This window comes from Suricata suricatta, chromosome 8 (genome assembly GCF_006229205.1).
Source record: "Suricata suricatta isolate VVHF042 chromosome 8, meerkat_22Aug2017_6uvM2_HiC, whole genome shotgun sequence".
NCBI classification, from domain to species: Eukaryota; Metazoa; Chordata; class Mammalia; order Carnivora; family Herpestidae; genus Suricata; species Suricata suricatta.
Window position 1 is genome coordinate 113,226,547 of NC_043707.1, and position 12,665 is coordinate 113,239,211.

General features: G+C 44.0%; 1 protein-coding gene across 1 annotated transcript; it reads right to left on the bottom strand.

The window, feature by feature from the left end:
• Positions 1–847: 847 nt before the first annotated feature.
• Positions 848–10,963, bottom strand: UTP11 (UTP11 small subunit processome component). Its single transcript, XM_029947789.1, has 8 exons — positions 10,796–10,963; positions 6,899–6,960; positions 5,578–5,680; positions 4,840–4,953; positions 4,258–4,351; positions 4,038–4,168; positions 1,861–1,971; positions 848–1,123 (listed from the first exon to the last, which is right to left on the bottom strand). The coding sequence occupies exons 1-8, from the start codon at positions 10,856–10,858 to the stop codon at positions 1,040–1,042; spliced, it is 762 nt and encodes a 253-aa protein (XP_029803649.1). The 5' UTR covers positions 10,859–10,963; the 3' UTR covers positions 848–1,039.
• Between the last annotated feature and the right edge of the window lie 1,702 nt (positions 10,964–12,665).

Genomic DNA, 12,665 nt, shown 5'->3' on the forward strand with positions numbered 1-12,665 from the left:
AGCAGGGGAGGGGCAGAGAAAAAGGGAATCTTAGACTCAGAAGCAGACTTCAGGCTCTGAGCTCCAGTACAGAGCCCAACATGGGGCTTGAACCCACGAACCATGACATCATGACCTGAGCCAAAGTTGGATGCTTAACTGACTGAGCCACCCAGGCTCCCCCCAGGATCTGACTCTTGATTTTGACTCAGCTCATGATCCCACAACTCATGAGTTCGAGCCCCGAACTTGGGATTCTCTCTCCGCTGCTCTCTTCATGCCTCGCACACTTGTGTGTGTGTGTGTGTGTGTGTGTGTGTGTGTGCGTGTGCATGTTCTCTCAAAAGAAACTTTAAAAAATAAAAAATTAAGTGATGTAACAAAATGGAAGAATAATTGAAGTGAAAAAAGATACAAAATTGTCTACTGAAACTACAACTATAAAACACAAAAACATAAGTAAAAACCAGTACACACCTTTATAGAATGGTGTAAATAGGGGTGCCTAGGTGGCTCAGTTGGTTAAGCGTCCAAATCTTGATCTCGGCTCAAGTCATGATCTCAGTTTGCTGTCAGCACAGAGCCTGCTTGGGTTGGGATTCTCTCTCTCCCTCTTTCCTGCCCCCGCTCATGCTCTCAAAATAAATAAACTTTAGAAAAAAAAAAAAAAGAATGGAGGAAATAACCCAGAATGCTCACACTTTTGTTCACCTCCATTGCCCTAGCTGCTAGCACTAATAACCGTTTATTGTTCTTCAATTAATACTGGGATTAGGAATGAATTCATGTATTTTCCAAATTTGCTATAATGAGATTATATAACTTTCATAATGAAAAAATACATATAGGTATATAAAAATAAGGCTGATTTCACACCCTCAAAACAAGAAGACATGGGAAGGGGCTTTAATGGTGTTTACAGAAAAATATCAAATGTCAGATGTCTAATAAAGTTAAAGAGGAAAAAATCACATCATTCAGGCTAATGGAATGTGAAGTTACTGGGAAAAGAAAAAGAATTATCTTCCATATGGAAATGATAAAGCTGATCTATACCACTTCAACGTTTTCGACGACTCTGAAATTTGTAAATAGCTGGGGAGTTCACTGTTTCTTTCTTCACCTTCACCTTCTGAGTTTTGTCCTACAAAAGAGTAAAAAAGTTACCGGTAAATGGTGGGAAAGGGTTTTGTAAAATAGGAAGGTTAATATAATAAACTACCTATTAGAAAGCCCCTAATTCGGCCCTTCTCAAATTATAGGAGAGACAAAGCCCTAAAGTATCCCTAGAGGCAGTGAATGATTTTCTCCCCTGGGAATCTATAATGTTACTATTATATAGAAGTTGTTGGAAAAACTGAGAAGAAAGGTAGTCAAATCATTTTTTTGTAGGATTTATTCTCACATGAAACCCTAGTTGAGAAAGGCAGATCTGAACCATCTACAAAGCTGAAGAACTTGACATTTAGAGGAATGGTAATAATATGAAAGGGGCATCGTATAATTCTTAGCTGTGCTATTTAACAACACAATGTTGTCTATTTTTAAACGCCAATGAGTGACACATGCTGTTTTGTTAACCTGTTTAAATGTTACACATAGCTTCTCATAAGCTATAAAGTTCATATACTACCCAATCCTACCCTTCGCTGTTCTAAAGCACTGACTAATAAGCCCCTTATTACCTTCTTAATCAAGGAACATTTCAACACTATCAGAGTAACAGACACTGGCTCAAACCACTGCCCCTGAGGAGGAGACATTTTCACTGGGGTTGATTTATAAACAGCTGAAATCCAGTCTAAGTTAAGACCTTTACAAGAGAGAGAAAGGAAAAGGCGGGGGCGGGGGGGAGAAGGACTTAAGGCTCTCTCTCCTTACCAGAAGATCTTTGCGTGTTTGAATTTTCTGTGCAATAACAAACAATTTCTTCTCTCGGTCAATCCGCTGTGTCAGGCAGTTATACTGCTTTTGCCTTTCTTTAGCTATCCGCTACGGAAGAAATACACACACGTTTTCAATAAAATTAACAAGATAAAAATGAACTACAAAACTGCTTTTAATCCACTCAAGTCCAAACGCATAAATGGTTTCATCAACTCCCTCCTTACTCCGGATCAACACAAGGGACTATAAATTTGCCCATTTTAGGAACACCACAGTCTAGAGCTGAACAGAACCTTGGAGACTTGCCCAGGGACACGTGGTTCACCTGGAGCAGAGTCAGGACTATCCCACGAGTCGCACGGATCCAGGAATCTTTCCACTACTACGCTAAGCTGTTCGACCTCTGAGTGAGCGTCCTGGTCATCTAAGGCAATGCAGGAATGAGCCAGTCCTGGAAACCCTCCATAAAGTGAACAGACAACAGAAAGGCCACTGGACAGTGTGCAGGTGTCTGAGACCCACAGAACTCAGAGAACTGGACTTTTTCAGAAGCAGCTGACTTGAGAAGTCCCACTGCTGAAATAGTCCTCAAAGGCCAGTGGCCCTTCAACTTGGGAGAATCATGAATCCCTGAGAAACTGATGAAAGCTGTGGATTCTTTCTTGAAATAAAGGTGTATGTGTGCTGGTGCAAATCTGTGCAAATGCATATACGTATCTGCACAAAATGTCTGTGTGAAATGAGTGTTCACAGACTTCCTACAGCCCATCCATGGGCTGCCCACTCCTCCAAGCTACAGACAGATTAAAAATTCCCTTGCAATCCACCCGCTGGCAGTCTCCTAATGAAAATAGTTTCGCTTTTAACAGAACAACTGGAAGAAACAATACCACTGGACAAAAATGGCAAGATCCCAACCTTCCCAACTTAGAAGGCGTGTTGGTGAACTATTCTGTTGGGAGCACTAGCCTCTTTAGGGAGTACCACCACACTTGAGAAGTGTCAGTGACATAGCTAATTGAAAATACAACTAATTGGCAAACAGGGTTATCACAAGAACACTAGTCAGCCAGCTCCTCAGCTGGAAGTGCTATCTACAAGGGGGGGACCATCGCTGGGCTTCAGATTTAAACAATTCACCAGTTCTAGCATCGTCTCGCAGCAGTGGTTTCAGACAGCTTTTGTTTTCACTTTATTACACAGACTGTCAAATTTATGGGATTACCCAATATAGTCAAACTAATTAGGGGTATTTATATTACTAACGCAAGTTGAGCTGCCTCTGAGCTAGAGAAACTGCTGTGAAATTAAACATTGGAAGCAAAGCTGATGCGGTGTAAATGATTCAAATCAAAACAGAACAGCTGTCTGCTTGAAACACATTGACAGCATTTTTTTTTTAAATGAATCAGTCAGAAGTGAGAGTTCAACTCCAGAAGGCTCTGAGAAAAAGCATGTCTTCTGCACAAACCGAGTTAGAGTGATGGAAAGCACCATAAGGAAAAGTCAATACAAAATTCTGGTTACAAATGCCTAATATGTAAGGATTTTCTGAGATATGTATTTGCTGCCGGAAGAAAATACCAAATCCCTTAATCTTCAGTGTCCCCTCCTCTCTCTGCATTTTACAAGGTAGGCATCAGCCCCAAGTCTTAAAGGTCTTAAAAGGCACAAAGCCCAGAGTGATAGGTGGGATTCAAATGCAAATCTAAAAGCCAGACCAGGGGCACCAGGGTGGCTCAGCTGGCTGAGCAAGTGTCTCAAATCAGCTCTACGACAGCTCAGGTCATGATCTCAGTTTGTGAGTTTGAGCCCTGCGTCCACCTTGCTGCTGTCAGCACAGAGCCCGTTTCTGATTTTCTGTTCCCCTCTCTGTCTCTCCCCCACTTAAACTCTCACATTTAAAAATAAATAAAACATTTAAAAAAAGAAAAAACAACTAAAGCCTAGGCTCCCAACCACTAGGCCACACAGCCCCCACTCTTAAAAACTACAGAACCTTCCTCCACTTATATCCCCATCATCAGATCCTCCTTCCCCTTTTCTTAGTGCGTTTTCCTCAAATTATTATAGTAAATATAGTGGCAAAAATTAAAAAAAAAAAAAAACCCTAGATTTTCCTCTAAGCTCAGTCCTAAAAACAATGGAAATTGTTGAAACAAGAAAATTACCTTAAGCAGAGTCTGCTGGGTAACCCCTTTCACTTTCTCCTTCTGCAAGGTCTCTATCGTGGGTCTGTTAAAGGCTCTGTCAACTAGTTCCGGGGCCGTTCGCAGGTGAGTGGCAAGATCAAACTGTTCAACTGAAAGTCAGGACAATTCTTAAGGCACTAAGGCACCAGACATACGCCAACACGTCAGACTGTCCCAGAAACCCTCAAACATTTCATACCTTCCTTTTTGGTGTCAAAAAAAAACACATGCTTATTCGGTTGCTTCCCTTGGAAATCCAGCAGATGGAGCTCTGATTTTAGTCTTTCAATTTTCTAGAATACAGAACAGGATCTCATTTTATATTGAGTTCTTCCAGGGTATCAGAAATGAATATCAAAACTTTAAGCCATTTCACATCATTATCACAAGCCGGCAAAAAAACGTGCTTCATTCTTTTAAAGAACGGCTAAACATTCATCAAGCACCAACCACATGTCAGGTATTGGGCTATTACACATTCCACAAAACTCATTTAATCCTTACAACAGTCCCATGAGATAGAAATGAAGAACCACTCTCTCAAGGATGTTAATTTGTCCATAATCATGGGGCTGATGAATGACAAAGCCACAATTCAAACCTAAGTCCGTCTCATTTCCAAACCTGAACTCTTTCCACTCCACCACCCTGACTACACTTCTAAGTCATTATCACCACACACAAGTGCTTTAAGAAGAAATCAACTTCTAACTTGAAGTCACTGAATCTGCATGTCTTTTCTTAACACAAATACAGCAGAACAAAGGGTTTCAGTTGTTACCTTAGCTTCTGCGACCCTTTTCATTTCTATGTATTTGACATCCTGGGTTCTCATCAGTTTCAGCTGTTCTGGAGTTACTTCTTCCTTAGTCTCCTTAATAATGTGAACTCCATCCTAAAATCCAAATTGAAAAGATACAGTCCCTCTTAAATTAAAATCACTGGTACGTCGTTAGCACAGCTTATGACCGGAATGAAGACAACCGAATGCCACCTGCAACGGCAGGTGCCCCTAGATGCATGTTCGATTCAGCACCAGGTCATCCGCTCTTAGAACAGCTCCAGGCAGAGGCGCCTGGGTGGCTCAGTCAGTTAAGTCTTTCTTCGGCTCAGGCCGTGATCTCACAGCTTGTGAGTTCAAGCCCTGCATCGGGCTCTGTGCTGACAGCTCAGAGACTAGAGCCTGCTTCGCAATCTGTGTCTCCCTCCCTCCCTCTGCCCTCCACCACCACTTGGCACTCTGTCTCTCATAAATAAACAAACATTTTAAAAGAATAAGAAGGAAAGGAAGGGAAGAAAGAAAGGAAGGCATCAGGCATAAGACAACTCAAATTCAGGAGACGAAATGTATGCCATTTGCAAAGGGGCAGTTTGCCTTGGATACGGACCAAAAGTACATTGACCAATGGGAGAAGGGCTAAATTAAAGGCCAAGGCTCCTTCCTCCCCATCTCTTTCCCCGTCTTATTTTCTTCACTGAATTGGAGCTCAGAATACCAACTGATCCATTAGGTACCCACCTGAAGTTTAACACGAGTCATTTTATAGTAGAATTCATCTGGATTTTTTTCAAGAGCCTTCTTCCGGAGAGCTCTGAGGTATTCTTGCTTTTTCCGATAGTCACTAAAAGGCAGTTTAAATGAGGTTCATAGCAAAAAAAAAAAAAATCCAAAAACCAAAAAAACACAATGAGCAAACTTTACAAGTATCTAAAGTTCATATGAAATGAAACTCAAAAAAGCCAAAGAAACGACTAGATTTGATCCAGACTCCACTGTCACTAATGTCGAGCTCCCGTCACTGTAGGCCCTATCCCAAAATTCACCTGAAACTAACTGTCCCCATCTCACATGTTTTAGCGCCATTTACACCATTACAGGGAAACACCACACAGAGCACATTATGAAAGCTCATTAGAAAGGGTTTTGATGCAAGCCTGGGCACCAACTGACCACATAAGGTTCAGAAACTACCCAGCACAGAATGGCGTACTGACCAGAACTGTGGGCTCCGGAGCCAGATTATCTGGATTAAAACCTTGATTCCACCACTTCTAGCTAGGTAATCCCGGATAACTTAGCTAACCAATCTGTATCGCAAATTAATCTGTAGAATGGGTATGATAAGAATAGTATCCCAGAAGGTTGTCGGGAGGAATAAGTAAGTGTTAAATATTGCCAGTCTCCTAGAACACTGCCTGGACCAATAACAGCACTTAGTTATCATTATTAGCCTTAACTCTGGGACTCAGAGCAATCCTCCCAATCCATCACCATCTGTACCAGGAGCACAAAAGGCCCTCAGCTGACATGCATAGTTAACAAATAATTATAAATTGTTCTGCAAATAAAGTGCTAAAGAAGAAGAATAGAGGTAATTGTTGTATAAAATGTTTTCAGAGTTCATTATCACCCACGCTCAGTCTTATGAATCCATCTTTCATATCTCTTCATTCCACACCACACACGGGGTGATGTCAGAGACTCAGCAACGGGAATTTTAGATTGTATCTTGCATCTCAAGAAAAGGGAGAGGAAAAAAAAAAGATTCTGCTTTTGGCTCAAACACCAAGGCAGGGGCAAATCAAAGCCACTATGAGAAAACTATCTGGAACAACAGAATCAGAAAAAAATTCACCATGCAACTACAGTAAAGTAAATAACGCTCTGTCCAAACAAAGAAGTTTAGGGTCACAGACAAGTATGTGACAGGTTGCCAGAGTTCTGGCCATTTTATCAATGGCAGGAAATCATCCCCTGTTGGACACTCGGGCAATCCAGCTGCAGGGTAGGGAAGTGGTCGGCTTTCTTGGCAGCACCTCTACAAGAAAACTTAACTCACTCTGCACGAAGTTTATAATCTTTCTTTTTTTCCAGCAGGCCCAGATGTTTTCGAAAGCCAGGCTAGAAGACAAAAGGGAAAAAAAAAAAAAGAAAGTGCTTAGTTCCCCCAGCAAACACATATTCAAATCAACATGACACCTCACAAGAACAAGAGTCTCTGGAGCGCTCAGTAAATCCATGTCCTTGGAGCCAACTTGCTACCCTATTCCGTCCCTTCCCCCACTGGGCTCTGCCCAAGGATGAGCAGTACTATACGGGCGCCAGAGAGGTCACAAGCACCGCCACCGCGCCACCGCCGTAGTAGGTTTCCTGGCCTATTAAGGACAGAGAGAGGCAACAATGACTCGGCACTAAGCAAGCAGTTGCCAGCTGTACTAAAATTACTACAGACTTAATCCGAGGGTTTAAGAAATACTATGAAGGGAAAATATAATAGGGAGGCAACTGTGGTAAGAGCACTAAATTTAGAGTCGGAGAACTGGGTTCAAATCCAAGTGTTACCTCTTAACAACCTATGACCTTATACAAGTCTTCGCTTCTCTGAGCTGCTGTTTCCTAACTATGAGAGTAATAATACCGGCTTCCCCTGGCTATCATGCGCCTCTGTAACGGGCAGTGCTGGCACATGGCCTGGCGCAAAGCAGGTACCCAGCATATGTTTACTGTTATTATTATTCCGTTGGTAAGAGGTGAGAGGGAAAACCAAGGGTGACACAGAATACCCTTCTAACACAGAACTTGGAGAGTATGGAAGGCGCAAGGATTATATCTTGGTATTATCTTTCTACAAGCTATTTGTTGAGCAATTAATATATGTCAGTATCTGTGCTAGATGTTTCTGCCCACATCATCATTTATTAAGCACTTACTGTTACAAAGCAATCTGCTGTGCTCATTATATACAATCTCTTAATCCCCGCAACAAACAGAAGTAGATAAAACACACGACTGTTATCCCAATTTTCCAAAAGGGGAATAAAGTTTAGAGAATGACTTGCCCAAGAGCACAGAATAGCTGGCAAAGTGAGAACCAGAACCCACTCTGTGTGGGGCCAGAGTCGATGCTCTTTCCCACAAGAGACTGTCTCTTCCTCTGCTCAGAATAATCTCGATTTTCGAGGAAGTACATACACTTAATACAATACTACATATAAACTTAAGTTTGTATAATAATAATAGATGAGATTTTTAAATGTCAGCTTTCTCAACTTTTATCCTTGAAATGACGCAATAAATAATTCAATAATTAAAATAACAGCCAAACTAAAGTCAAAAACACAAGAAACAGGTGTTGGTGAGGCTATGAAGAAGGAACCCTCACGCACTGTTGGTGGGAATGAAAATGGGTGCAGCCACTGTGGAAAACAGTATGGAGGTTCTTAAAAGATTAAAATTAGAGAGGTGCCTGGGTGGCTCAGTCAGTGGAGCATCCAATTCCTGATTTCAGCTCAAGTCATGATCCCAGGGTTGTGTGACTGAGCCCGTGGCGGGCTTCCACGCCGAGTGTGAAGCCTGCTTACGATGGTCTCTCCCCCACTCTCTCTGCCCCTCTCTCCCACTCACACTCACTCTCCCACTCATTTTCTCTCTAAAATTAAAAAAATACAAAATTAAAAACAGAAATACTCTACAATCCAAGAATCATAGGTACTGGGTGTCTACCCAAAAAATACAAAAACACTAATTCAAAGGGATCTGTGTTATAGAAGACCCGGCATTGCATCTGCACCTTTCCAGCACAGCCTTCTCCTTAGCTCTCCCACAAGGACCCTCTGTTCCTACTCAGAAACGACCAGGTCATGCGTATGTCCAGCCTTAGAAGCCCTCTGTCCTCTGGAGCGCCGGGTGGCATAATAGGTTAAGCGTTTCACTCTTGGTTTCAGCTCAGGTCATGATCCCATGGTTCATGAGTTTGAGTCCCGCGTTGGGTTTGCTTGGTACTCTCTCTGCTCCTTCCCTGCACCCACGCTCTCCTTCTCTCTCAAAATAAATAAACTTTAAAAAAAAAAAAAGCCCTCTGTTTTCTCTGTTTATCCAAATCAACTACTTACAACTGCTACTTTGGATACACTATTCAATCTCTTTAAGCATCAGAGTCCTCATGTGGAAAAGGAGGATAACATCCACCTCACAGACATACTGTGGATTTAAATGAGATCATCCTTGTACAGCCTGTTGGGCTGTACCTAACATACAATCAGTGCTCAAAAAGGGATGGCTATTACCGTCGCCTTCCAAGTTCAGTGAGTTTCACCAGGATGCTCCCTCATCATCTCCCTTCTCCCACTCAAATTCCTCATTTGGCAGTGTTCATGTGCTATCTCTTATACAGGTATCTCTTTTTTTTTAATGTTTATTTATTTTTGAGAGAGAGACAGGGCGCACGTGCATGGGGGAGGGGCAGAAAGAGGGAGACACAGAATCTGAAGCAGGCTCCAGGCTCTGAACTGTCTGCACAGAGACCAACACGGCTCGAACTCACAAACCATGAGATCATGACCTGAACCAAAGTCATGATGCAACTGACTAAGCCACCCAGGCACCCCTTATACAGATGCTTCTTTATTCATCTTTTAGTGGCCTCTGGATTTCCCGTCTGATTCCTGGCTTTGCCACTTGCCAACTACTGCTGTAGGTCTTTGGGCAAATTACTTAACCTATCTGAGTCTTAGTTTCCGTATCTGCAAATGTGAGAAAATAACAGCACCTTCTTCCAAACAGTGTCAAGAGTTAAATGAGAAAATGGGTAAAGCATCCTGCACTTTTGTCTCTGACACAAAAACTGCTATCATTACTTTACTTTTTTAAAATTCTTTTTGAGTGAGCTAGCAAATGGGGTGGGGAAGAGAGACGGGGAGAGAACCCCAAGCAGCCTCCACACTGTCAGCGCAGAGCCCAACTCAGGGCTCGATCTCATGACCCTGGGATCAGGACCTGAGTGGAAGTCAAGAGTCAGACGCTCAAGGACTGAGCCACCCAGGCACCCCTATCATTCTTTAAGACAGGCCCACAAACGGGTTCAAACAGGGTGGCAAACGACGCTATTGCTCCTAGAACACCACTGAGCGCACCTTAAGTACACAATAAATATCTGATAAACGCTGTTAAGAAGGAAGACTGAATTGTGGTTAGAAGGCCTTAGTTCCATCCCATCAGTCATCAACACAGCTTTGGGCATATCCTTCTCCCTCTCTTCCCCACCTGCAAAATCAAAGTGGGACCAGATAACTAGATTGATTTTTAAACACTGGAACAGATACAATAATTCTGCATATACTAAACTAATTTTTACTCAACCTCCCCAACACAGACACGCCCTCCACACAAGTCGTACAACTGCTTATCCACCTGAACTTGGTGTTTGAAACTCGGCAAGTCACTTCTGCTCTCTGGGCCTCAGTTTCCTCATCTGTACAATGGGGATGGAAAGCAGATGCGGCAGATCTTCATAGATTTTGCGCAAAGCCCACAGCTGACGGCGTTCCAACATCATCACCAATCTCTTGGGTCCCAGCCCGCCCCCTATGCAGCGGGCAGGGCTCTGAGTCCTTAGATGGGGGTTCCAGTTCCAGCCGGTATGCGCTTTGACCTCACCTTCCTTCCAGGTCAAGCACTATACACTGAGCGTCTCACCCAACTAACTCCTCACTGAAACTCCCCAAGACACCTTTGACTATACCCAAGGAACTCCGGGAGCAGGAAACGGAACAACGACCCCTTCTCCGTAGGCCTCGAGGCTCCGCCCCAGGCACGCCGGCGTCTTTAGCATATATTTGCATTTATTTACGTGCCCCAGCAACCAGAAGGGACCTAGGCCCGCAGGTGGGGAGGAGGAAGGAGTAAGGGAAGCACATGGGGCCACGGGCCAGCGCTCGTGGCACCTGTGCGGTCCTACCTGGCTTCTCTCTCGGTGTTCCCGTTGCCGGGACTTAGCCGCCTTCCGAAAGGCCGCTGCCATGTCTACTCACGCCTGGGAAAGCTCAGTACACAACGCCGGTCCCGCACCACCTCAGCCGCCGCGTCGCCCGATCCTACCGGAAATAGTCCAGGGCTCCAGATGCTTAGAACTGCCCACTTCCTCTCCGCAGCCTATCGGCCCTTGCGTTTCCGGAACTACGGGCTCTAGCGAAGGCGTCCCACGCGAGCTGCTTCTGGGAAGTGTAGTTTCCTAAGTCTAGTCTCGTGACCCTGCAAGACTAAGTTGTCATTCGCCAGAGCTTGCGAACGTGTACCGAGATCTCGTTTTCGCACTCCGCTCCGCGTGGTCACCTGGGAACACGTGGCTAGCACGGCCCTGGGGCTGAGCTGCGCATGTGTGTGCATGTGCAGCCACCAAACAGCTCTGCTCCCCTTACCCTATTTACACGGTGTGTTTAAAAGCAGGGTCCGTGTGAATTTTAACGTGTACAGGAAGGAGCATTCTATAGACAGACAGACAGGAGACCTTGAAACCAGGTTTGGCTCTGCCACTTACTGGCATCTGTGACTTTTGACAGGTCTCTTGACTTTAATGAGCATCATTTTTTTCGCCCATAAAACAAGGATAATAATAGCGTGCACGGCTTACTTCACTGGGCCGTCAAGAGACTCAGAGTTGAATGGAGGAGTTCTATCCCTTCAGTAGTTGTAAAGTTCGAGTCCCTCACACCCTCAGGGGAATGGTGGCTGGCTGACAGAATGTGTATCAGGAGGCAGCACAATGTAACGATTAATACCATAAATCATAGAGGTGTGTTCTGATCCTGACTGCCACCAGCCAAGACAAAAAAACTCCATCCCCCATATGTAAAATGGTAGTAATAATATTATACCTATAGAATCATTACAAGAATCAAATGAAATCATATGTTTAAGGTGTTTAATGCCGTGTTCATCTCTTAACAAGTTCACAGTCAATTGGAGCAATGGTTGTTGTTACTACTATTGTTACTAAACCTACCAGGAAGGATAGAGAGAGGGTTGGGCGCAGCAGAGTTTTTCAGAGGCATTTCGTTTCTTTTCCACCACATGAAGGCAACCCTCAGAGAGTCCTATAATTGCACCCATTTGTCATGACAGAGTGCACTCCTCCAGCTGAGGCATTCTGAGGAAATCCTCTCCTCGATCCCAGGAAGTTTGAGTGCAGTAGACAGGTGGGTATGACAAAGCTGAAAGTAGCTGAGATTTGCCACGTGAAAAGTTTTTTCCTGCCTCTCAGTCCAAGCCTTGCCCTACTCAGGCCACATGTTAACAAACGTCCACCTCATTTGTGACTTAACCATTGAAAGACAAGGTCCTACGTGATTTAGCCCACCTTTCCAGCCTTTGCTCAATTAAGTGGGCCTAAGAATCAGCCCTGGATTTGAATTTCACACCCACAACCTATCAGCTTGAATTTAGGGTCACATTGTCAAATTCTCTGAGCCCCGTGTCCTACTCTATCAAACAGTGATAATAATATAACCAACTCATGTGGCTTTTGTGAAAACCCAGGAGGCAATGACTAGCACTTAGCATGGTGCCCTGCATGGAGTCGGCATTTAACATGTTAGATCTCCCTCTACCCACCCCCACTACCCTGCATACTCATTTCACCCTCTGCACCCACAGAGCATCACCAGGTTTGGAGGCATGAGAATAGCGTGCCTGGGCAATCTGAAAGAGGGTGTCTGCTAAACCATGAGGGCTGTCAAGGGCTCCAGGCAGCCCAATGGGTAAGAGTGGGCAATACGCCCAGAGAAGGAAGGAAGTTTTCTCACTGGGGGAAGGAGGGCTTGTGATCACAA

Excerpts from the sequence above, each read along its gene's own strand:
- UTP11 (XM_029947789.1), bottom strand. The coding sequence starts at position 10,858 with ATGGCAGCGGCCTTTCGGAAGGCGGCTAAGTCCCGGCAACGGGAACAC. Across the intron at positions 5,681-6,898 it reads GATTATAAACTTCGTGCAGA|TGACTATCGGAAAAAGCAAG; the intron begins GTGAGTTAAGTT and ends ACTGCCTTTTAG. Across the intron at positions 1,124-1,860 it reads AAACACGCAAAGATCTTCTG|GACAAAACTCAGAAGGTGAA; the intron begins GTAAGGAGAGAG and ends ACTCTTTTGTAG.